Source organism: Peromyscus leucopus, chromosome 8a, assembly GCF_004664715.2.
Source record: "Peromyscus leucopus breed LL Stock chromosome 8a, UCI_PerLeu_2.1, whole genome shotgun sequence".
Classification (NCBI taxonomy): Eukaryota; Metazoa; Chordata; class Mammalia; order Rodentia; family Cricetidae; genus Peromyscus; species Peromyscus leucopus.
In genome coordinates, this window is record NC_051085.1 from 15,007,656 (window position 1) to 15,031,998 (window position 24,343).

General features: G+C 37.3%; 1 protein-coding gene across 4 annotated transcripts in view; it reads left to right on the forward strand.

Annotated features, from left to right (window-relative positions):
* The window catches only part of Kpna5 (karyopherin subunit alpha 5), a 68,265-nt gene that overhangs the window by 31,394 nt on the left and 12,528 nt on the right, over nt 1-24,343 (forward strand). For all 4 annotated transcript variants that reach the window (XM_037200420.1, XM_037200419.1, XM_037200421.1 and 1 more), the window contains 6 exons: nt 3,859-3,953; nt 6,179-6,310; nt 7,996-8,084; nt 14,272-14,371; nt 21,330-21,493; nt 23,700-23,778. In XM_037200420.1, the coding sequence (XP_037056315.1) occupies nt 3,859-3,953; nt 6,179-6,310; nt 7,996-8,084; nt 14,272-14,371; nt 21,330-21,493; nt 23,700-23,778 (659 nt within the window). The remainder of the gene's footprint in view (nt 1-3,858; nt 3,954-6,178; nt 6,311-7,995; nt 8,085-14,271; nt 14,372-21,329; nt 21,494-23,699; nt 23,779-24,343) is intronic.

The window sequence follows — 24,343 nt, forward strand, 5'->3', positions numbered from 1 at the left end:
AATCTGGAGCTCACTAGGTAAGTCCAGATGGCCTCCAAATCATACAGGTAGGCTCACCTGCCTCAGCACCCGGCTTGGTTGCGTTTACCTTTGATCCCAGCACTTGGGAGGTGGAGGCAGGCAGATCTATGCGAGTTCAAAGCCAGCCTGGTCTACATCATGAGTTCTAAGCCATCCAGGGCTGCATAGAGATCCTGTCTTTAAAAAAATACTTTAAAGTATCATCTTTTAAAAAATATATTGTTAAACACATTGTAGAAAAAATTACAAATTGTAGAAGAATATAAAGAAGCAAATATAAAAATAATTGTTACCAATAAGTAAGGCTATAATTCCTTATAGAAATATTTTTTAGACATACTTTTTATTTGTTCAGTTTTGACTTGGAGGAGATGAGGTTTTACCATGTAGCTAAGGCTGGCCCCAAACTCTCCAGATCTTCCTGCCTCACTTTCACATATGCTGGGAGTTCAGATACACCCAGCTCTTTCATTATTTACTGACCATTTGTGGTTCATTTGGCCAATTTATTTATCCAGTTAATATTAGTATTGTTTCATATGTAGAATTTATAGAATTAGTAATTTGAATTGTAAAGAATTTTGAAACTATTAAGATTTTGCAGATGACACTGAATCACCTACCTCAATTTCCTAAGAAAGATAAAATTGACTAACGTGAGGAGTGAATGAAATCTTGTTTGCTCAGCATGGATTCTAAGGGTTTTGTCTTTGTTCTCTTATGTATGAAGAGTAAGTGTATTACAAACAGTTATAAGATAGGCCGGCAGGAGGGCTCAGTGGGTAAAGGCGATTGCCACAAAACTGACCTGAGCTTGATCCCTAGAACCTGTGTGCTTGAAGGAGAGAACTGACTCTCCTCCCAAGTTACCTCTGTTCTTCATGTGTATACAGTGTCATACAATCATTTGTGAACAGGTACACAGACATACCACATAGAATAAGTGTGAGAACATTCCATAAGAGAAAAGTTATCACATAGATTTTATTTTTTAATAAATACATGTAACTTTTATATCTCATCCTTCATCTTCCAGTAGCTCAGCAATTTTCAGAAATACTTAAACAATCAAGAATGACTTTTTTTTTTTATTTTGGTTTTCAAGACAGGGTTTCTCTGTGTGGCTTTGTGCCTTTTCCTGGAACTCACTTGGTAGCCCAGTGATCTCACAGAGATCTACCTGCCTCTGCCTCCCGAGTGCTGGGATTAAAGGCGTGCGCCACCACCGCCCGGCAAGAATGACTACTTTTAATTGCTACATTTTTAAGTTGATGTTTATTTTACACGATTCAAATTTTTTCATTATATTCTCTTTCAAGATTTGTTTTTTGACATATGCATAGTGTCAAACTGATAGGATTTCTGTAGATTATGGTTGAGAATTTTGAAGTTGCTCTCAATTACTTTTCTACCACATCTTATCATTATTGAATTTAATTTCTTTAAAGTAAGAATGTAGTTAGAAGGAGTTTAAGTATTCTTTCCGTTATCTGTGACGTCAATCTCTGAGATGAGATTTCTTCTAGTAAGACTTTATCTTCTGTAATTGTTCAAACTGTGGTGTTTCTATTAAACTTTATATGCCAATTATTTTCACTGTTTCTTCTTAGTAGATGTTAACCTAAGTTAGACATAAAACAGGTTATAAATGTTTCCTGCCAAATGTATCAAGGATAGGAGAATGTTGGATTTACTCTATTTTTACTTAACCTATAGTATAGGAAACATGGAAAGCAGCTGACAATAGACCTGTAAGCAGAAACAGCAGAGAGTTAAGTAGCATTCTAACTATTGCCAGTAAGCAGACTTAAGTGTGCCCCTGGCCACTGCATAGCCGGCCATTAAACCCAGCCTGGATTCAGATCAGATCATAACCATTGCTAAAATCCCCATATCTGTTTCCCTATCGTAGCCACTCTAACAAATGTAAATCACGGGTTACACTTCAATTCCAGTTTTACTAAATTTCCCCTTTGTTTTCACTGCTGAAGCATGCATTTTCCTATTTTGCTTGTTTAAATTGCCAAAGTGTCTCTGAATCTTATTTATGATAGCTCATCACCTTTATAAGCTTATGTAGACTCTTATTTTGTTATGTATTAACAGCAGTTCATGGTGTGTGTTAAATTAGCTGGTAATTCTAGTGCACTTTAATTGAACTCGTTTGGATAGAGTATTAATAAACTGTTGCTTTGAACTTTGCCAGAGGAGGCTGCATCTGTGTTCTGATGTAGCTGACAGGTCTGTGTCTGTGGACCTGTGGATACTGATGTAGCTGACAGGTCTGTGTCTGTTGACCTGTGGATGCTAATGTAGCTGATGGTTCAGTGTTTGGTTTCTCACCACCTTCTAACCACACATCCTACGTTTTCATCTCCTATCTGTCTCATCGCCTCTGTCCTCAAAAAAAAAATTTTTTTTTTTTTTAAAAAGGAAAGTTTAGAGTTTTCCAATAGAAAAAGAAAAAAGGTGAAGCTGGTAACCCTACCCCTAAAATTCGGAGACTTTGAAAGGTAGAAGGTAAAGCGTAGAAGTGTCTACTAATGTTTTGTAAGATGGGAGGGTGGACATTTTGAAGTCTGGGCTTTCATTAACAACACATGGAACAAATTTAATGGACATAGTTTTGCCAGCTTTGCAGAAGTCACAGAGAGAATGAGAGTTCTTCTCTTCATGTGACTTGGTGAACAGCTGTTTTAGTACAGTCAGGTTGAGCTTGATAGGTGTGTGCGTGACTCTGGCTATGCTTCATTAAAAAAGTTATAAAAACAAGTGCATCTAATAGACACACAGAGTATGTGTGGAACACATTAGAAAAGGATTCAGTTTAGGAAGTTTGTGAAGTTTTATAAGTGGTAATAGTGAGTGACTAGTAGATAAAATAGGTACATTGCTATGAAGAGAATAGAAGACTTATAGGAACACCAGCCTAGAAGCTGCTGAACCCCTGAGGCACTGTTTATTGAAGCAGAGGTACAAGAAAGATTTCCTTTTATGTAGCTGGTCAGTACTTGAAATAAATTTGTTTGAATTTTACATCAATTACAAGAGGATTTATGGTTCTCAAAAGTCTGCATTTCATGAAAAAATTTCAAGATTTTTAGATAATCTAATAGCATTACTATAAATAATAAATAATATCTAGACAAAACAAAATCTTGACTAAGACAGGTGAGTGATATTATTACTAGTGAGGGAACATCCTTGGAAATCAAGGATAGTGCTATAAGAATTTAGTGGGGACTTGCTCAGTTTGTATTGTGAGTGTTCTCCCATTTTGTAAGGATGATCTCTTAAATATATTTCATATTAGAAAATATATTTTAATTTCCTATCATTGCAATTAATGAAAAAGTAGAGTTTGCTTTGTAAAAAGTACTGCAGTAATGAGAACATTTATCTGCAGTAATATCCAGCTAAGAGTTTACACTTAGGTCAGCGAAACCTAGGGAAACTTTCCTATGCCATCTGTGATAGTTCCATTACTTCCAATTTGTTAAAGTCACCTAGGAGACGGGCCTCTGAGCATGCCTGAGAGGGACTGTCTGGCGACCTTAACTGAGATGGGAAGACCTGCCCCTGTCAGCAGCACATCCCCCAACTGCATGGACTGTACCGTTGCAGAGGTGAACAGAGTAGAGAGGCTTGTTGCTCTCTCTGGGTGCAGTGTAACCAGTTGCTTCCAGCCCTGCCAGTGTGACTGGCTTCTCCTCTAAGGCTTTAGTCAGGATGTTTTATCACAGCACAAGGAAAGGACTAAGATACCATGTTGCGTGGAGCGGGGATCAGTTCATTGTCTCTCTGTCTATGTAACAACCTTTCTTTTTTAAATCTTAGAACCCAATCCACCAATAGATCAAGTTATACAGAAACCAGGAGTTGTACAGAGATTTGTGAAATTTCTTGAAAGAAATGAAAATTGTACTTTACAAGTGAGTCTGAAGTTTTCTTTCTTAATCTTCTAGAAATGACTGAGTTTCTAGTGGAAATGGCTTCAGTGCTGACTATATTGTAAGCATTCATTAAACACTTGACAATTAAAGAAAAAGTAGGTATCACTCTTGGCTAAGGCATGGCTACACTGCTAGTTTCTGTTAGGAATTATTTTATTCGACAGTTTCAGGAAACAAAATCACAGCTAATATTAGTGAAATTCTATAGGTATCAGCCTTTTAAAAACTATTTTCTTTTAGAAAACTCAAACTAAAGTGTTAATCTCATTATTAAACTTCTTTATTTCTTTCTGAGACAGGGTCTAAGTAGCCCTGGCCTTAAATTTACAGAGTTCTGCCTGGCCCTGGTAATGTGGTGGAATTAAAGCCATGAGCCACTACATCCAACTCTGTTGGTTCTTAAATAACTGCTTAAAATGTTTTTAGCTGATCTTTTTTTGTTTTTTTTAAAGAATAGACTGGTATAACTTACAAAAAATATGAACAAAGTTAGATTTTTCCCCCTGAGGAGCATTATCTCTGAACCCAGATATGGTGATAATCTTCCAAATCATTTGCTACTGTTTGCCAACATTTTGATGTTACAAAAAGAGATTACATTCTCTCACTTTGATGTTGGTGTATACTCTAGAATCAGACTCCTGTTTTAGAACTTGGAAATTAGTGCTACTGTCAGTAGTGACGACTGTTGAGATACAGTTACTGAAATTGCAATGTAGAGTCGTGGTCTACTTGTTTGGGCAGTTTGGGAAAGGCCCCTCCCTATTTTGGGCATAAGCAAAAGAATATGTAATACATGTGAGTGTGAAAAACTTGTTTAGACTTTCTAACCAGAGTCTTTGAGGGAAAGGCTACTTTATTTTCAGGTCAGTTATTTTGAATTAGAAATAATAGGATTTAGTCTCTGCTTTATATAAGCTGTGAGTACAGACTGAAACTCAGGTCTAAGATATTTATTACTATTTGGCCCTTTACTTCCAGTGAATGAAGGAAGAAATAAATGGTAACAAATAAATAAAATTATTGAGTGCTAACTTGAGAGCCAGGCATTGTATAAAGATATAAGTCCAAAATTAAGGCGTTGTTTCTGCTTACTGAAGTTTGCTGCCTTGTAGAAGGTAAGCATACCGAGAGATAGGAAGTACCTCAGTGTGCTCAGCGCTACAGCAGATCTGTGAGAGAAGTGCTCTGGGGAGCACAGAAGGAGGGTGGAGCACTTGACTGGGGATGAAGGAAGGAGTAGTTCCTGGGAGCATAGCTCGTGTAAACAGTGTGGTGTGTATGCAAGAACATGGAATCGTTAGCTGGTTCTGATGAAATTCACTAGTGTCGTCTGGGGATAGCTCTATACTGTTACCCAAGTGGGTATTATTCTGCTAGTTCAGACTGTTTAAGTTCAAACGAGGTTCCTGTGGGACACATTGCCCTATAGGCAACTTTTATTAGGCATGCACACATTTTAAAATGTGAAGTAGACATGAGGCTTTTAAAAACCAGGGGACATCAAATGAATATACAGCTGTTTTACATTTTTAACAAATCAAAACAATTGTCATTACTACCACACAGTACACTTGTATTTATGTGTGTGGCTATGTTGCTCATGAGTGCCAGTGCCCTCCGAGGTCAGAGGCATCACATCTGGAGTTACAGGCAGGTTGAGACCCCAGGTTTTGGTGCCGACAGTCAAACGTGGGCTCCCTGTAAGAGCACATGCGCTCTTCACCACAGAGCCATGACTCCAGCATCTCCTACCTTTAAGGTCATAGCTGTGACTCCGGTTTCCACAGGTCTTCAGTAGGTTGTGACTTCACCGGTCCCCGTGAATGCATTCTCCTAAGGGATATCAAGGAGAAATTTGTAAACCTGCAGTTGCTTTCCATGTGTTTCCTTATTACAGCTGATGAGGGCTAGTATCGCTATTGATGTTAAATATAAATTATTTCCTCAGCGTTTTTTTCCTTAGTCTTTCAGAGGTTCTGCTGTGTGAAAGATTAGCAAATGTAATAAAACCTTTATGTTGAACAAACACCTAAATGTCTGGCATTCTAATTTTTATGTTCTTAAATGAGGTTGGGGTGACATGATCCTCCAGGAATCAAATAGCATTTATGAGTTTTTCACTCTGTAAGTAGTGTCTCCATTTCTTCTTGTCTTGTGACATTTCCTTTATGCTTTCTTTTATTTCACTTTTCATTCCTTAGTTTGAAGCTGCCTGGGCATTAACTAATATAGCCTCTGGAACTTTCCTGCATACCAAGGTAGTGATTGAAACTGGAGCTGTTCCAATTTTTATCAAACTTCTCACGTCGGAACATGAAGATGTGCAGGAACAGGTAAGTTTCTAACTCATGCCACATGTTGTATGTAGAGATTTAAATTTTCTATTAAAAATACTACTTGTAATTTTGACCTCCACTTTGACTCATTTTTATTCCTAATTTGCCTAGCATTTATTTAAAATATGTTAATTTTTTTGAGTCTCAGATTAGAAGTGGGAGAGGACTACTTTAGCCATAATTCTGGGGCTTTGATGAGAACTGGTCTCAGCACAGGATCTACTGTTTTTATTTATGATAGAGCACATTGAGACATAAAGAGGAGTGCATCATGGATGCCTGCAAGGCTTACATCTGGGATGTTCGGACTCATTCTCTGCATGTACAGGGCATATCTTACTGTTTCTTGAAAATAGTGTATTACTTCTAATTGAATCATTTTAATAGATTTTAGTAGTAAATGTTCAAAGTTTTTTTCTAAGAGAGAAAATCTGATAATATGATTAGACCATACAAAGAAATTCAAGTTTTGGGTACTTTTGTTTTTGCTATGCATGTTCATCTGTTGGTCTCCTGTTCCATTCATCATTTAGTTTCATGAAATTTTGTATCCACTTAACGCTAATATTGGAAGGTTTTCTTATGAGGTTACTCTTCCAAGAAAAGGTTACTAATTATCCAACACAAACTCATATTTTTCAATCATTCATTATTCAGTCCTTAATTGTACATTTGCTATTTCTAGCTTACTAGTGTTAATAATGTAGTCGTGAACATCATTGTGTATTGGTTCTTATATGCTTCTGGGTTACTTGGTTATTTTAGTAAGGAAAGGGGACTACCCTGTCAAAGCATATAAAAAAATATATAGCCCCACCAACAGAGAGAGAGTACTTTCTTTTTAAGATAGGGTGACAGGGCTTTACTATGTAGCCTTGGCTGACCTTGAACACACAGAGATCCACTTGCCTCTGCCTCCTAGGTACTGGCTAGGATAAAAGGCACACATCACATCTGCCCCCTCTTGATACTGTTATTTCAGATAGTAAGAATTATCTTCAAAGTAATTTTTTCCTTATCTTGTTTTAATTTTTTTTTAATCTTAGGTCTCAAGTAGATGTTAAAAATAATAATTTATGTTTTAAATTCTAAAATAAGACTTTCCCAGTTGAAAACATAATATGCTTTTGTATTTCCATGAAAACTTTAAAGTTAGAGTATAATAAAATGATAATTTTCATTTGGATAGTTCCTCATATAATTGAAATTTACTACCATTTACTTTTCAAACTATACTAAACTGATTAATCTTAAATTTTTAGTGATCATCTAATTCTCATCTTAGTTATTATTTATATTTTGTCCATGTATTTTCTCTCTTATTCAAAAATCAGTACCATTCTAGCTAGAATATTCTTGGCAAAGGAGCAAATCTCTAGTATAAGTAATGAGAAAATTTGCTAGATATATTTTGTCTCTCTTGGTAGATTAAGAATAGACAGACTCGTTCAGCTCTCTTTAAAGAGTACTGAGAGTTCACTGGAATGTGAGGGAAACTTCTTAAGTGCTCTTAACTTGGGATTGAAAATGCTATAGCACTGCATTTAAAATTTTCCTTTCCTTTCCTATTTCCTTGCTTTTGTTTCTCAATGTTCTTGAAAACCATGGTTTTGTTGCTTTACTAACACAGGGAGTGTCTGGCTTAGGACGTTGTCTTAAGAGCACTGTTTTATTTTTTTCAGGCTGTTTGGGCCCTTGGTAACATTGCTGGTGACAATGCAGAATGCAGGGATTTTGTTTTGAATTGTGAGATACTTCCACCTCTTTTAGAGTAAGTATTTTGTTTCAGTTTATCATAATTAAGTTAATTTTGCATTTGGAAAAGAAAGCTAAATACTCTTCCATTTCTATATAACAGTTAAATTCTCAAACAGTGTTTTATTTTGTAGTTTTTACTTACAATTTGCCAGGTCTAAAGTTACTTGAAAATAGGTAAAACCAGAAAAAAAAAATCAATTGTATTCTTTTTTAAAATGTCTTTTATGATGCCAGGAAGTGGTGGCTAATGCCTTTAATCCCTGTACTCGGGAGGCAGAGGCAGGTGATATCTGTGAGTTGAGGTCAGCCTGGTCTATAGAGCAAGTTCCAGCACAGCTAGTGTGCGCACGCGCACCAACCCCCCACACACACACACACACAGAATCTTCTGTGTTCTCTTAATCTGTACTTATTAGTAGTCATCACTTACTTGATGACTTCAGTGCTAAAATAATTCTAACAAGGATATATACTACTTTATAATATAATAACATTTAAGTGGTTCCATAGCATGAAAAATTTTTTTAAGATTAAAAATATTATGTATTTATTGTGTGTGTATTTGGGGACAGGAGTGTGTGCACATGACTACACTTATCCATGGAGTCCAAAGGAGTGTGTCAGACTTCTGAAACTAGAGTTATATATAGGAAGTTGGGAGCCAGGATCTGAACTCAGGTCCTCTGCAAGAATAGCAAATGCTCTTAGCCACTGCCCTTTTTTTCCAGGGCCTCATAAAATAGAATCTTTAACACTGAAATACTGAAACAAATTGTGTATTCATGATGTCTGCAGAATTTTATATTTGTTTTTGAAATGTCTGCATTACAATGGCCATAAGAGATTTTTGTTTTAGTGCTTGACAGTTACTTTTTACTTAAGGTGACTGAGCAAGTGATTTCTTCTCTGGCTGCTTTACTTACAAAATTTATCTTTTTTTTTTAAGATTTATTTATGTATTATATATACAGTATTCTGTCTGCATATATTCCTGCATGTCAGAAGAGGGCACTATATCTCATTATAGATGGTTGTGAGCCACTGTGTGGTTGATCATGTTTTCTTTATCCTATTAATGTGGTTTATTACATTGATAATCATATATTGAACCATCCTTTAATTCCTGGAATAAAATTCTATCAGGTGATACTCTTTAATAATTTGAATTATGAAATGAAATTTCCTGGAATTAATTTTCCTAGAATTTTATTGTAAAATTTTATATGTACATTCATAAGGAATATTGGTCTATAGGTTTGCCTTGCCTTTGCTTTGAGGGTGACATTGTCCGGGTGCTTGGGAAATATTGAATTCTTCATAGTATTCAGTAGTGAAGCCAGAGTGAGTGACTTGTTAGAAGCTCATTCTGAGTCTTCTTCCTTTATTGGCTTAAAATTGTATAAAGTTATTTTCCTTTTGATTATTTGAGGTAATATAATTATCATCTTAAACTAACAACAATTTTGTCTGGAATTTTCACTGGTTTAGTTTAAGAAATTATCCAAAACTCAGCTCTCTCCTTCCCTTTAAGTTGTTATTGCCACAAGTTAAGTCATTATATATTGTGGCCTGTTGCTAAATTGTCTTTTAAGTCACATAGGGAAAAGCGTCTAGCTCATTCACATGTCATGGTCTTTAGTAATGTTCCTTATTTGTGTGGTTTTAGCCATTCTGGATTGGCCTTTTATTTCAGCCTGAAAGATTTCCTTTAGCCCATCTTGTGAAGCAAACCTGCCATTGATGACCTTCCTTGACATATAAAATTGACAAGGAATGCCTGCTTTCTCCTGAAACACTGACAAAGGGATAGTGATTCTAGATAGAGTGTTGAATGACTTTTAATTTCAGCACCATAAATATGTCACCCCGTTGCCTTTGTCCTCCTTTATATGAGAAAACAGTTGTTACCAGTGAGCCTTTGGACACACGGTGGTGGCCTACTTGTTCCTTCGCAATCTGATAATTTCCTCCTTAGGCTTTTGAGACTTTGAGTGTGTGTCCTAGTGTGGATTTCTTTGAGTTTGTTCTTGGAATTCTCACTTTCTTGGTTTGCTGATACAAATATTCTTTCTGCTCTGTTTCTTCTCTCCATTTTGTACTTCCATTATGCATATATTGGTAGGATTGATTATGTCCCATGGATATCTTAAATTCTATATATTTTTGTCTTCCATTTATTTCTCAGACCCCGTCATTTGAATTAGACTGCCTTCAGATAATACATGGATTCTCTTTGCCTGTTCAGATCTGCTGTTGAAAGCCCCTAGTGAATTTTTAATTTCTTTATTCTTTATTTTTTTTTTTTTTTTTTTTTTTTTTTTTTTGGTTTTTCAAGACAGGGTTTCTCTGCGTAGCTTTGCGCCTTTCCTGGAGCTCACTTGGTAGACCAGGCTGGCCTCGAACTCACAGAGATCCGCCTGTCTCTGCCTCCCGAGTGCTGGGATTAAAGGCGTGCGCCACCACCGCCCGGCGTTATATTTTATAATTTTTATATTGATAATTTTCTATTTGTTCATTGTTTTTCTTTCACTAAGAATCCTTTAGTTTTTAGTCTAGTATTTAAGTATTTATGGTAAAATCCAATGTCTAATTCTTTTTTTTTCTTTGTATGCCTCTTTATTCTGTTATTTATTAAGTGACCCAATATTATTTATTAAGTGGTGCTGTTTATTGTACAAGAGAAGCCACGAGGCACAACAAAACCCACTATAAGAGTTTATTAAGGGAAGGGAATAGAAAGGGTGTGCATAGGCCTATGGAATGACCGTGCATGAAGAGAGGGAAGGAATAGGTGCAACCCGCTTTTATAGTCCCCCCCCACACACACACATGTGCATGTGGGTTTATAAAGCTATGCCAAGCCTGCACATGCACATAGATTATATGACAGGCTGTGCTCAGATTATGTAATGTAGGATGTAAGACCCTAGGATGACTAAGCATCTTGCCTGACTTCTGGACAACACATGTGTGGTCCTGTAGCTGGGGGAGTGGCCAGGAATTCTAACAAATTCCTTGTTGAAAACTGCACATTTTGATTATAATAAAACTCAGATTATCTTCTCTTGGGTTCTAATGATCCTTATTATAGTTGCTTGTTTAAAGTTTTTTTTTAAAGTTAACTTTGTAAAGCTTGTGTTGTTGGATATTTATAGTCTCTAGTGTTTCTGTGCCTTTAGCTTATTGGGACTTATGTTGTTTTTTTTTGGTTTTTTCGAGACAGGGTTTCTCTGTGTAGCTTTGTGCCTTTCTTGGGACTCACTTGGTATCAGCTGGCTCGACTCACAGAGATCGCTGTCTCTGCTCCGATGCTATTAAGGCGTGCCACATGCGGGACTTATATTTTAACAACATTTTAAATGTTTGAAAGCATAAAAAGAAGGGGGAGGTTTTGAAAATTAGTTTTATTCATTTTACTTTATGTGAGTGTTTTGCCTGCATGTCTGCCTGTGTACCACCTATGTAGTTGGTGTCTGCAGAGATCAAAAGAGGGCAGTTGAATCCCCTGGAACTGGCATTACAACTGGTTGTGAAGAATCACTGGTTGTGAATCACCGTATAGATGCTGGGACTTCAAACCTGGGTCCTCTGCAGGAGCAATAAGTGTTCTTAGTGGCTGAGCTGACTTTCCAGCCCTTGAAAAAATGATGTTTTAAAAATTGTCTTTGTCCTCGTCAGCTATGTGTCACTTAGCTGCACCAGATACCGCTGTGACTCAGCACTTTATGCTAAGCCTGCCAATCAGGCGCTAGCTAGGGCCTTCCTTCCCAGGTGTTTTCCTGAGTGAGTACTCTGACCAGAAGATGTGTGACTATCTAGATGTCTGCTACACCAAAGCTCTTCTAATGGCTTATTCCTCCAGAGTATTTCATGCCCTAGTTTTCCCTTCCATGTTTTCAGTGTCTTCCATTTGCCCTATATTCTTTGCTCTAGGTTTCTGCATTTTATTAAGACATTTAGCTACTTTTCCACCTCTAGCAAATTCTCAGATAGGCAAAATAAAGACAAACACACATTGTATCCATTTTTCAGGGTCCCCAGGAAGCTGACACCACATGTAAAAGCACTTGGAAACAAGGTATATGCTCTTACTCTGCTTGCTCTGGAACAGGGACCCTCCAGAGAAAAAGATTCCATTTTAAAGTCAGCTGCCAGGCTAGAGAGATGGATTTGAGCAAGGATGAATTAAAATACAAGAAAGGTTCATTGATACTTTCAGTCCTTCCGTGGCAGTAAACTTTTGACTGTCTTCCAGAATTCTGACAAAGTTGATAAGAACAGTGTTTACAACTTCTTGTTGTTGTTTGCTCTTTGTTTGTAGTGCTTGGGGGTGGGGGAGAAGCTTCTTAGGGTTCTCTTCTTTGCCATTTTTGCTGATGTCATTACAAAATGGGATATTTTTTTTTTCCCTCAGCCTAGGTTCTCAATATACCTAAGCAGGTTTGTGAAGATCTGTAGCAGCTCAAAAAAACTCCTGAAATTACTGGGCTAATTTTGCTGTGTGTGCTCTTTTTCTAAGATATAAAGACTTAGTATGATGTCACCAGGGTCCATACCTCCCTAAAAGTTAAAAAACAACAACAAAAACAAACCCAAAACTACATTAGGGAATCTCCTGTTGTTCATTTAGTGTGTGCCTGTAGGGTTCAGAGAACAGCTTGTTGAAGTCAGTTCTCTGCCTCCATCATCATATGGATCTTGTGGATGGAGCTCCAATAGTTATGCTTAGTGGCTAGTGCCTTCCTGCTAATTCATCTCACTATCTTGGAAGTCTCCTATTTAGACATAAGTAACATATAAATTAACAAAGAACATATAAATAATCCTAATAGTTACTTTTGTATGATGTGCTAAAATACCATGGCCAACGTGTCTTACAACAGAGTTTACTTGGGCTGGGCTTGCAGTTTCAGAGGGTTAGAGTTTATCATGGCAGAGAGAAGGCATGGTGGCTGGAGCAGCAGCTAGGAGCTCACATTCCTGGAGTGGTGGAAGGTTGGTGAAGCCTCAAGTCCACCCCTAGTGGTACACCTCCCCCACCTAGGCCACACCTCCTAATCCTTCCCAGATAGCCACTGATTGGGGGGAACCTACTGTGTTAGGGTCCTCCAGAAGCCCCATAAAAGACCACCAGACACTTATGCAATCAGCAAGAGCATTTATTTACTCTACCAGCATATGTGGGGTTGTTCACCTGTACAAAATGGCAACGATGACAGGAGGAATGTGCAGGCTCCTTTTAAGCACAGCTAAGGGGAGGTTTAGAAGCAGTTGGATCATCTTATCTATGATTGGCAACTATGGCAAGTGGCAACTATGTTAGTACATTTCTAATTGGCTAGGGCCAGCAGCTGGCTAGGGCTACAGTTTTATCATCTTTGGGCAAGTTTGGTCAAGCTCCAAGTGGGGAGGGTATAGAGGATTTGTCACTATTTGGTCATTGCCTTGAGATACTGTAGGGGATGTCCCAGGCTTGGTACCTGCTGTCAGGGGCGTTGAAGATTGATTATTCATTGTTCGTGGTTCTTTCAGAAACTGCTTGCTCAGTCTCAGGAAACGAAAACTGAGGCCTGATGTCTGGCAGAAGACTGAGCAGCCTGTTATGGCATCTGCTTGGCTCTCTCATTGAGTATTCAAATATATGAGCCTGTGGGGGCCAGTCTCATTCAAACCACCAGAATAATGAAGTGTGTTGTATGTGTAGGGAAACTGTTAATAACTTCATAGGGAGCTCGGAGAAGAGACATTCTTGTTTCAGATACTCAGTTTCTTAAAATCTATCAGGATTCATTGCAAACCAGTTTTAACAACACACATTGTAAAACCTGTTAAAATAAAAACAAAGAACTTCTTTTACCAATAGCTGACCTTCACTTAATATGACACTATATTCCCTGCTTCTTGATTTTGGATAATGTAGCATTATTTTCATTATTTTAACAAAGTAATCGTGTACATTTCTTCTGACATCTGTTATTTTCAGTCTGTTATGATTTAAGTGTTTAGCTCTTAGATTATAGACTTGAAAAATAGAACTATAATAATTTTAATGAAACTATAGTGAATTTTAAGTTCCCCTTTTCTGTTTGATCAGTTGAAATATCTTATAAAGTTTATCAGAGAGAACTTAGTTATTACAAGAAAATAGTTGAAATGGAAAAGTGAATATAAAATGACAGTTCTTTTTCTTTCCTTGGCAGGTTATTAACAAATTCAAACAGACTTACAACTACCAGAAATGCTGTCTGGGCCCTCTCAAATTTATGTAGAGGCAAAAACCCTCCTCCAAATTTCAGTAAGGTATGATTGAAGTATACAAGTTAAGAAATCTGTTTCCATAAGTAAGTTTCTTTATGATAAGGTTTTTTGAGATTCAGTAGACTCTTGATTTTTGTTATTTTCTCTATTAACTTGACTCTATTTATACATTCAGCAAATTAAATAGATTTATAGATTGCTACTCTTCTTTTGCCTCTAGATCCTCTGGCTAGAAACTCCACTGTAACCAGATGTCTGTATGTCTTAGAGTTGAATTAGAAATGTTTGTAGTTTAGTTCTTTTCATTTTTAGGAAATTGAAGTTGTTCCTCAACCCCCATACGATTAAGGTGGTTGTTCAGATCCACTGTTAGGTAATTGAAAATGGAAAATGACACAGAGACTTTGAGATAAATCATCTGACATTCTCACTGGCTGGTACTTTCTGAAAAAAATCCAGCACCATAACCATAAAGAGACCTGCATGCACATATCATTCTTTTATCACCTGGGTTATTGCAATAGATTTCTAGCAAATCATCTTTCTATTTTTTTATTTTTTGCCCAGCTATCATTTTTTTTTTGTTCCTAAGAAAGCAACAGGAATAATCTACAACATTGAAACTACACCTCTGTTCCCAGTGACTGCCTATGTTTTATTCAAAGAACAAGATACTTTTGTTAAATGCCCTGTAAGAATTGTCATACACCAGTCCACTGTGATCTCCCTGACGCGTGTCCTATTTGCCATCTCTCTTTACTTTCTGCCCTCCCTAGACCGTTGGCCACTCCTCAGATTCACACAACATGGTTTGCTTTAGTCGTTTTCTCTGTTTAAAAACTAAGAAATGATTTCTTAACTCTTTTAGTCTTAGGACTTCCTTCCATTTTTAAACGTTACGAAGATCTGTATCAGTGACTACTGTTGCTGTGACCATGACCAAGACAACTTACAAAAGAAAGCATTTAGTAGGGCTTATGGTTTCATAGGGTTAGAGTCCATGATGTCAGAGCAAAGTAAGCAAGCTGCAGACATGTTGACTATAAGAAGTTGAGAGCTCATATCTTTATTCACAAGCAGGAGACAGCACACTGGGAATGGCAGGAGTCTTGAAACTTCAAAGCCTGCCCCTAATGACACACCTCCTCCAACAAGGCCACACTCCCAGTCCTGTCCAAAACAGTTCCAGTTCTACCAACTGAGGACTAAGTCTTCTAACATGAGCCTTTGGGGGCCTTTGTCATTCAAGCTCCCACAGGATTCAAATTCTTTTATTATAAACTTGCATGTAATAATACTAGATTAAAATTTTAAACTATGAAAAGTTTAAATATTTATTTCACTTATAACAAACCAATTACATGTTCAGTAATATTTTTCACAACATGCATGTTTCAAAAGGAGGATTTTATAAGAAGAGTGTCTGTTTTGTGTGGGTCTGCTAATTGAACTTAAAACCTTTTGTGCTGAACCACCGAGCTACATCCTTAGCCTTTTGTTGTTGTTTTGAGACAGGGTCTACTATGTGGCTCAGACTGGCCTGACCCTCACTGTGTAAACCAGGTTGGCTTGGGTCTCGCAGAGAGAGATTCATCCGACTCTGCCTCCCCTGTGCTGGGGTAAAAGTGTGTACTGCATGTCCAGCCAGCGCTTTGTTTTTTGACTAGGGTCTTACTATGTTGCTCAGCTACGCGTGTACTGTTCGTAGTCTTCTTGCTCATGCCTCTGAAGTGCTGGAGTTGCAGGTGTGTACCACTGTGCTTGCTCAGTTTTACAAGTCTCACTTGTCTCTGTGCTAATTTGCTGTGCTGTGTTGTTTTAGCTGAAGAATGTGATGTTTGTTTGGATAGTTGAAAGGATGTTCTTTGATACTATACCAAAACTTGAAGTGGTATGCTTATTTGAGACAAGGTCTCGCTGTGTAACCTTTGCTGGGCTGGAAATGTTAAACCAGGCTACCCTGGCTTGGGGTAAAGGCATGTGTCAAAGTCCATCAGAGTGGTAGTTTCTTAGGAGTTTCTCTCATTGAGGAGTTTAAAATTCCACCAGTGAACCTTTTCTTTTCTAGTACATTCAAATCCATCAGTCTTACCTTGAATTTGAAGAGTCTTTTTCTCACACATGATCTTAGAACACTGTGCTTTGGCCATTTGGAAAATATGGTCCCTTAAATTTTATATAAAAACCATCAGTACTAGCAAGCTGTCAGACTCAAAAGGGAAGATGCAAGTTTTCTAAAATTCTAATTTTTGAAATCTGGAAGTTATTATTGGCAAGAAATACAGTCAGTTGTAGTTCTTAAAGTGACAGACTCACTTTGTGTGTAGTTTCTAAACTATCCTCCAGACACTTAAGACTGAATAAGGATTAAGTCATTCAGGTAGAAAGGTCGGTCAGTGAGGAAAGCAGCTAATCCAGTATGCGACTCAATCATGAGAGTGCTTGTTCCGACCACCCGAGTTTCTGTGAGTGGAAGTGTTTATAGATGTTTCTCATTTCATCTGATAAATTATTCATGGAAGGCATATGCACAAGGGGTGAGTTTATTGAAATTTTTATTTTTTACGCATAATTCAAGGTGTTTCTTAAATGGACTCTTTCCAAATGTTCGTTTTTGTTGGAGGTGAAGAATATAATGATGTATAATGAATTTTGCTACTTCTGCTACTTCTGCCCTGGATTGTGTCCAGGTTCCAACAACTTTACCCACCATTTACTTTTTATCCATTAGTTTAAATGTCACCAAAGTAAATATTTTACTATTAATTATAAAAATAGTTTTGAGATCACACACCCACTAAAAATGTTTCAGGAATTTCCTCTCCTGGTCCTCCGATGACCTACTGTTCCTGTTCTACCACACGGGCAGCTTGCCTGTTCTTACAGTGGTACTTGACTGCTTCTCTTCTTTAAGATGTTTATTTGTGTGTGTGTGTGTGTGTGTGTGTGTGTGTGTCTGTGGAGACCAGAAGAGAGTGTCAGGAGTCAGCAGGTGTGAACCATTGGTGTGGGTACTGGGTGACTCCATCCTGCAAGAGCAGTGTCACTGATAACTCATCTCTGCAGCACCTGGGCGGATTCTCATGTCGCCTTGTCAAGTGCTCTACTGACTAATGCACTTAATATTGTAATCTGTCATAGCCGCCCTGAGGTTTGCTCACCCCATTATTTTACTTTTTTTTCTTTTGTCATAATGTTATTTATATTAATTTAAAGTAAATCTTCTCCCATTTAAATGTAAACCCGACATTGTAATGGACTTTTGGATAAGATAAATTTTGTGGTTGTGTAAGACTTTCTGTTGCTCACTTTATGACATTTTATTTCTTATGCACATCACATTTTCAGTGATTATCTCCCTTAGTCTTTGGTTGCTCATGTTTACCCAGAGTTCTGTCCTCTTTCATTAACCTGTCTGACGACAGATTTTTCCCAGTGTCTTTTTCTTTGGATTGTTTTGTTTTCTTTATGGGTGCTGTCCTCAGCCTCAATTATCTGTTCATCCTTAGCTTTGGATAGATTCAGGACTAAGGCACAAAATTCACTAGAAAATGGGTGTATGTGTACAGCCTGTTATCTCATGAGCCTTGATATGGGGTGATTAATTGGGCAGTGAAACCTGAGTATCTTCTTCTTTTTTTTTTTTTTTTTTTGAAACCTTAGAATCTTTAAGGAACTTCATTTAGAGTGTTTTCTGAGTGTGTTGTGCTTTCCAGAAACAGATGTTGCATTCTTTTGCTAGACGATAAGGTTCCGTGTAGATAACACAGCTAGGTCCTGGAGTGGAAGAGAGGTTGTCATACGCTTTCCGATCCCTTCATGGCTTTGTTTCAGCCTTCACTCTGCCTGACACCCACTCCCTTTCATGGCTCACACTTTGTTGTCCCTTTGTCCTAAAGTAAAATCCCAGTGTTTGTCTTTGAATGCTGGTCACCTCCCTGTTGATGGAGGACACAGGGTCTGAGCTCTAGTCACATGTTCTCCCTTTCCCTTCCTTGCAGCTCAGTGTCTCCTGTCTTCTGTGGCACCAAGGGACCATTTTTTTAAAAAGGCATTTTAAAAAGTACTGGGAATAAATTGGCTTTTTCTGGCACTTCTTTCTTTAAGTGTTGGTTGTTGGCTTTCTGTTGATTTGTTCTGTTTTGTTTTGTCTTTGTCACAGTCATTTTTTATTAATTTAGTCATTGTGGGCAAGATTTTTAAGTATCTACTGATTTCCTCAAAGGTAAATTTATGTTACTGTTCCTTGTTTCTGACAAGACTATGGGACAGAATTGTTTTTAGCTTGCTTGTATAAACTCTAGAGCTTTGTAGGTTGGTTGTTTTTGACATAGTATTACTATGCAATCCTGACTGACCTGAAACTCATAGAGATCCACCTGCCTCTGCCTCTTAAATGCTATGATTAAAGATATGTGTCACAACACCTGACCCTAGTTCTTTGTTTTTTAATTCCACAAAAGTGTATATATCAGCTATCCTGAGTTTTTTAAACTTAGAAATTTCTATAGTTAAAAACAACAAAAACAAACTGTTCCAGTGGGGGATTAGAGCTCAGAACCGTCTGTTAGTCCATTTCCAGGTGATCCGATGCCCTTTCTTGGTCTCTGAGGGCAACAAGCACACAAGTGATGGACAGACATACATGCATACATGCAGGGAAACACCCATACACATAAAAAATAAAGTAAAATATAAGTAAAGCAAACTGTTTGGTGCATTTCCCTTTTTCATGGAGGTTGTTGGCACAGGTGGAGGCATGGTTATTGAGGAAAGATTCAATTGTGCTAATTCTATTTACTAACTTATGGATGGACACATGTATTTTATAAGCCAATTTCTATTGTAACCAGGTTGCTCAACTCACAGAGATCTGCTGCTCTCCCCAGTGCTGGGATTAACGGTGTGCACCACTGCCTGATAAGCCAATTTCTGTACCTGAGCCCTACAGTTATCCTTAGAGGAAGGACGCAGCAAAAATAAAACCAGTTTCAGAAGATATAGTTTATGTACTGTTTCAGTCTTTAGAGATACAGGGAAAAGTAACATTAAAACATTGTAATTCTTTTTAACTTTGTCATTTTTTTTTTTTTTTTTTTTTTTTTTTTTTTTTTTCGAAAGTTTTCTGTGTAGCTTTGCGTTTCTGACTCACTTTAGCCAGGCTGTCGATACAGAGATCGCTGGTCTGCTCCGAGTGCTGGATTAGGCGTGCGCCCCGCCGGCACTTTGTCATTTTTAACATATGTACTGCTACCATTATCTGTAGTTTTGATTTCTGAGTTTTCAACTACTCTTGGTGCAAACATGGCAAACGGGAAACCCAAAAATAAGTAATTCATGAGCCTTACATTGCATTCCTTTCTGTATACCATTACAAGACCTTTGCTCTCCTACCCTGTTACAAACACTTTTTGTTCATGCTGTGAAGTGCTTCTCTTCTAAATGGAATTATGAAAGTTTTCGGACTAATAAGAAAAGTTATATTGAGGTTGCTGAAATCTATGGTAAGAGAAAAATCATGTGTCCATAAAATGATAAAGAACTAAAATGAGTCATGTTAATTTTGTTGTTGAAACTTCAACTTCAGTGCCTGGCAAGGGCTTGGCTAAACTAGAAAGATATTACATCTGTGTATATGTGTATAGGAAAACAATACAGACCTATGCATGATCCCAGGCATCCACTGGTGACTTAGGATGTATCTTCAACAGAAAAGGGATGAGAATGGAAGCCACTACTTTATCTCCTATCTGAGGGATAAGATTAAGGGCTTTGTGAGGTTGCCAGCTAAAAAAAGTCAAAGTAAGTTGGGAAGAGACTCAGTATTGGTAATGGGGGACAAGAGCTGATATTTGAGTAATTCCTGTATGCCAGGCATTGTTCTTAGCTACATGCATTCTTGCACATCTGACAGTTCTTTATTATGTCTGTTTTACAAGTGAAGAAATTTGGATATACGGATAATAGGTAATTTTTTTCATGCCACAGAGGTTAGCAAATAGTATTTGAATTAGAGTTGTCTGACAGGAAAATAGCAAAGATCACATAATTGATCTTATTTAATAGTCTGTTTCACAGACTTGGAAACAATCATTGAGAGCTGTAAGTGCCTTGCTTACTTTCACACTGATTCGTTGTGGTAATATGAGATAGTAAAATAATTATGGTGCTAGAGGGGTTAAGGCATTTCTTTTGTCATGTTTTTAGCTGGTATTTTCTTTGGATTTTGTTTATTTCAGACAGTATTTTATTATATAGTGGGAGGTGGCCTCAAAGTCCTCCTGCCTTAGCCTTCTGAGAACTGGGATTATAGGTGTGCATTAGAACACACCTATTGAATTTTGTTTTGTTTTGTTTTAGTTGAAGATATATGACATTATTCATTACAGTAAGAAGAAATCGAGCTGATTATGGTGGCACATACCTGTAATGCTACATTGAGGCAGGAGATTTAAGTTGGAGACCAGGATAGATAGTCTATCTTATGGCTAGCTAGCATGTGCAGGGCCCCGAGTTCAAGCCCCAGCATCTTAAAATAAAACAAACCAAAAAAAAAAAAAGAAAAAAAAGAAAGAAATATATACTATCAGTAGTGGCTTCTTTTGGAAAACCTCTCAGAATATTTGTTTTTACATTTCCTCTGTCTTTGCTACTTAATTATTCAATTTATCTGTGTTGAGCACATGTAATAAATAAACCAACTTAAATTTATTTGTAAACATGAAGAGGCTTTTTAGTCTAGATATGTATATAGCTTAAATATCAAAAGGAGGTACTAAAGATATATATTTTATTGCTTTAACATGTTTTATTCAATAACCAATTAATAGCAACCATAATCATTGATACTCATATACCTCATCATAATCTTGAAATAATAGAACAATTCTCTAGTACTTTAATTGTATTAGATTTTGGTTTTTAACTAAATTTCTACATTTTGATAAGGAACCTTGATATTAAAGAAAATAATTAAATATTAACTCATTTTTTCTTACAGGTTTCACCTTGCTTAAATGTCTTATCACGATTGTTGTTTAGCAGTGATCCAGATGTGTTAGCAGATGTGTGCTGGGCTCTTTCATATCTCTCTGATGGACCCAATGATAAAATTCAAGTAGTCATTGATTCTGGAGTCTGTCGAAGATTGGTGGAACTTTTGATGTAACTATAATTTATACTTAGTAGTTACATGATTGTATATTAAGTTTAATAGTTAAGATTATGGCATTAAACATTTCAAAAGTCACCATGTTTAGGAAGAATTTAAAAGTTACTAACTCCACCCTTTATAGAGTAGCTATAATCCTTAAATACTGGTCCTTCAATATATATTCTGAAATGCAAGGAAATTATTTTATAAGTTAATCTCTGTATGAATGAAACTTTATGTAGGAGCCTTAACTCAGGAAGCATTTATAGAATGTCTGTTAGCACCAAAGGTGACATGTGAAATGTTATTAGGGAGAGAACATAATTACTGCTTTCACAGAACCAATAATCTAGTTTATTATTCTTTACAGTAATTGGCTTGAATACAAAGCCAGGAAATTCATTTAGTGTCTCCATGGTGTTTCTTTTACTGGCCAGTCATTACCTTTGTTTAAAATTACAGTTTTTCCATGCAAAGAAATTAAAAGAAAATTTTGTTTAAAAAGATGTTATAGCTTCTATATCCTCCAACCTTCTTTCCAATTGTCTTCGTTTTGTCAAAAAGCCATTAGTAGTAAACTAGGCATGCCTTTAGTAGCTCATGCCTTTAGTCCCAGCACTTGAGGCAGGGGCAGGTGGATCTCTTGAGTTTCAGGCATAGCAAGTTCCAGATCAGCTAGAGCTACATAGTGAGACCCTGTCTCAAAGAACAACAAAACAAAAACAAAAGGCCATTAGTTAGCCCAAGTGAGGCAGAGGGCACAAAGCACAGAGTTGTGCTCAAGGGGTGATGTTCCCGTATGAGGACAGTGTCAGCAAAAGCTAGACAGGTGCAGTGGGGGTCAAGGCCCCAGCTGGAGAATGACTTATACCAGAGTGGGTAGACAAGCAGGCTAGAACAAGGGTTAGAGCCAAAAGCTCATGACCCGGTGGTCTCTCTTGTCAGATTATGTAGGAAGATGTGAACTAGAGCACCTGGCTTCTAGTCAGAAAATGTGAAGGGAAAAAGCCTTTGCTGTTAGATTAGAATTAGATCCCTCAGTGGAAACCCATGGCTTTCCAAATAAGGAGCTGTTTAAGTCTGTGTGCGTATGTGCATGGAGGCTTTTGGGCCAGGGACTCTAGAAATACGGTGAACACACTCAGGGCACAGCTCTTGGTTTCTAAACATCACTGTTCCTTTAAGGAAAGTAGCTTTTCTAGAGAAATTATTGGATTAGAATGAGGAAAAATGAGATGAACACAGAAAATAATGAGCTTGGAAATAAATAACAGTACTGTATCATTATAAATTAGTGAGGGCTGGAGAGATGGCTCAGAGGTTAAGAGCACCGGCTGCTCTTCTAAAGGTCCTGAGTTCAATTCCCAGCACCCACAGGGTGGCTCACTACCATCCAGAATGAGATCTGGTGCCCTTTTCTGGCCTGCAGGGATGCAGGCAGGCAGAACACTGTATACATAATAAATAAATAAATCTCTAAATAAATAAATTAGTGAATAGCAGCAACCCCAGAGTTCACATTAAAATATGTGGATGGGTCAATAGGTAGATAAGGCATATGGTCCAGATGATAGCATTACAAAATGGTTGTTAAAAAAATACAAATAATTACTAATTCAGATAATGAGCATACAGATACTAGCACTAGTGGGGGAAAGAGGAGTCAGCCCTGATCATATACATGTAAGTAACATTATATGGACTGAAAAAGTTATATTTAGGAATATATATGTGTATACATACATGTATATGCATGCAATAATAATTTGTAAAAAAAAGACCATGAATTTGAAGGACAGAGGGGAGGGTTATATGGGAGGGTTTGGAGAGAAGAAAGGGAAGGGAGAAATGTAATTATAATCTCTAAATAGGTTAAAGAATGGGATTTTTATATGGTCTCAAATATTTCCTCATCAAATACTAAGAATAAAGGAGAAATTGAGAATAGTAAAGAAGAATAACATGATATACAGTCTTAGTGACCAGAGTTCAGTACCATAATAATGAGACAGAGTATACACAGTGTATCACCTGATAAGATATAATGAGGTTATATAGCATTTATAATACTGGATTGTATTTTTTTGTCTTTAAAATATTAGTAAGTAAAAATTGAGTAGGAGCTCTGAGTAAAGACTATGGAAGTTTTCTGTACTATTTTTCAGCTTTATGTAACTTTTAACTTGTTAGTGTGTAAACTTGTATTTTTATTTTTAGGCACAATGACTATAAAGTTGTATCACCCGCATTAAGAGCAGTTGGTAATATTGTGACTGGTGATGATATTCAAACACAGGTGAGTTGAGAATTTAGGACACATGGTTAACATTGTTTCATATCACTTGGTTGTGTGTTCATCAAGGCTTAGTTACTGTAATTGTGTAGGCATCCTTGGCAGTAAGCACAGTTTTCAACCTCAGTTACCTAATTGGGTAGGTACTGTCACAGAGCCTGTCAGTGCATATGTACCACATGTTCTACTCAGAGGATTCAGAATCCTTCTGATTTATTCTTCTCTCATACAATACATCTTGACTGCAGCTTCCCCTTCCTCGACTCCTCCCAGTCTGTTCCCCCACCTCTACTCCCCCCACTTCCCAGAGAAAAGAGCAGGCCTCCCAGGGACATCAACTGGACATGGCACAACAAGGTACAGTAAGACCAGGCACAAACCCTCACATCAAGGCTAGGTGAGGCGACTTGTAGGAGGAAAAGGCTCTCAAGAGCAGGCAAAAGAGTCAGAGACACCCCCACTTCCACTGTCAGGAGTCCCCCCAAAACACCAAGCCAACAACCATAACACATACACACAGGACTGAAGCGGCTCTGTGATTGCCACCAGTCTCTGTAAACCACCACGA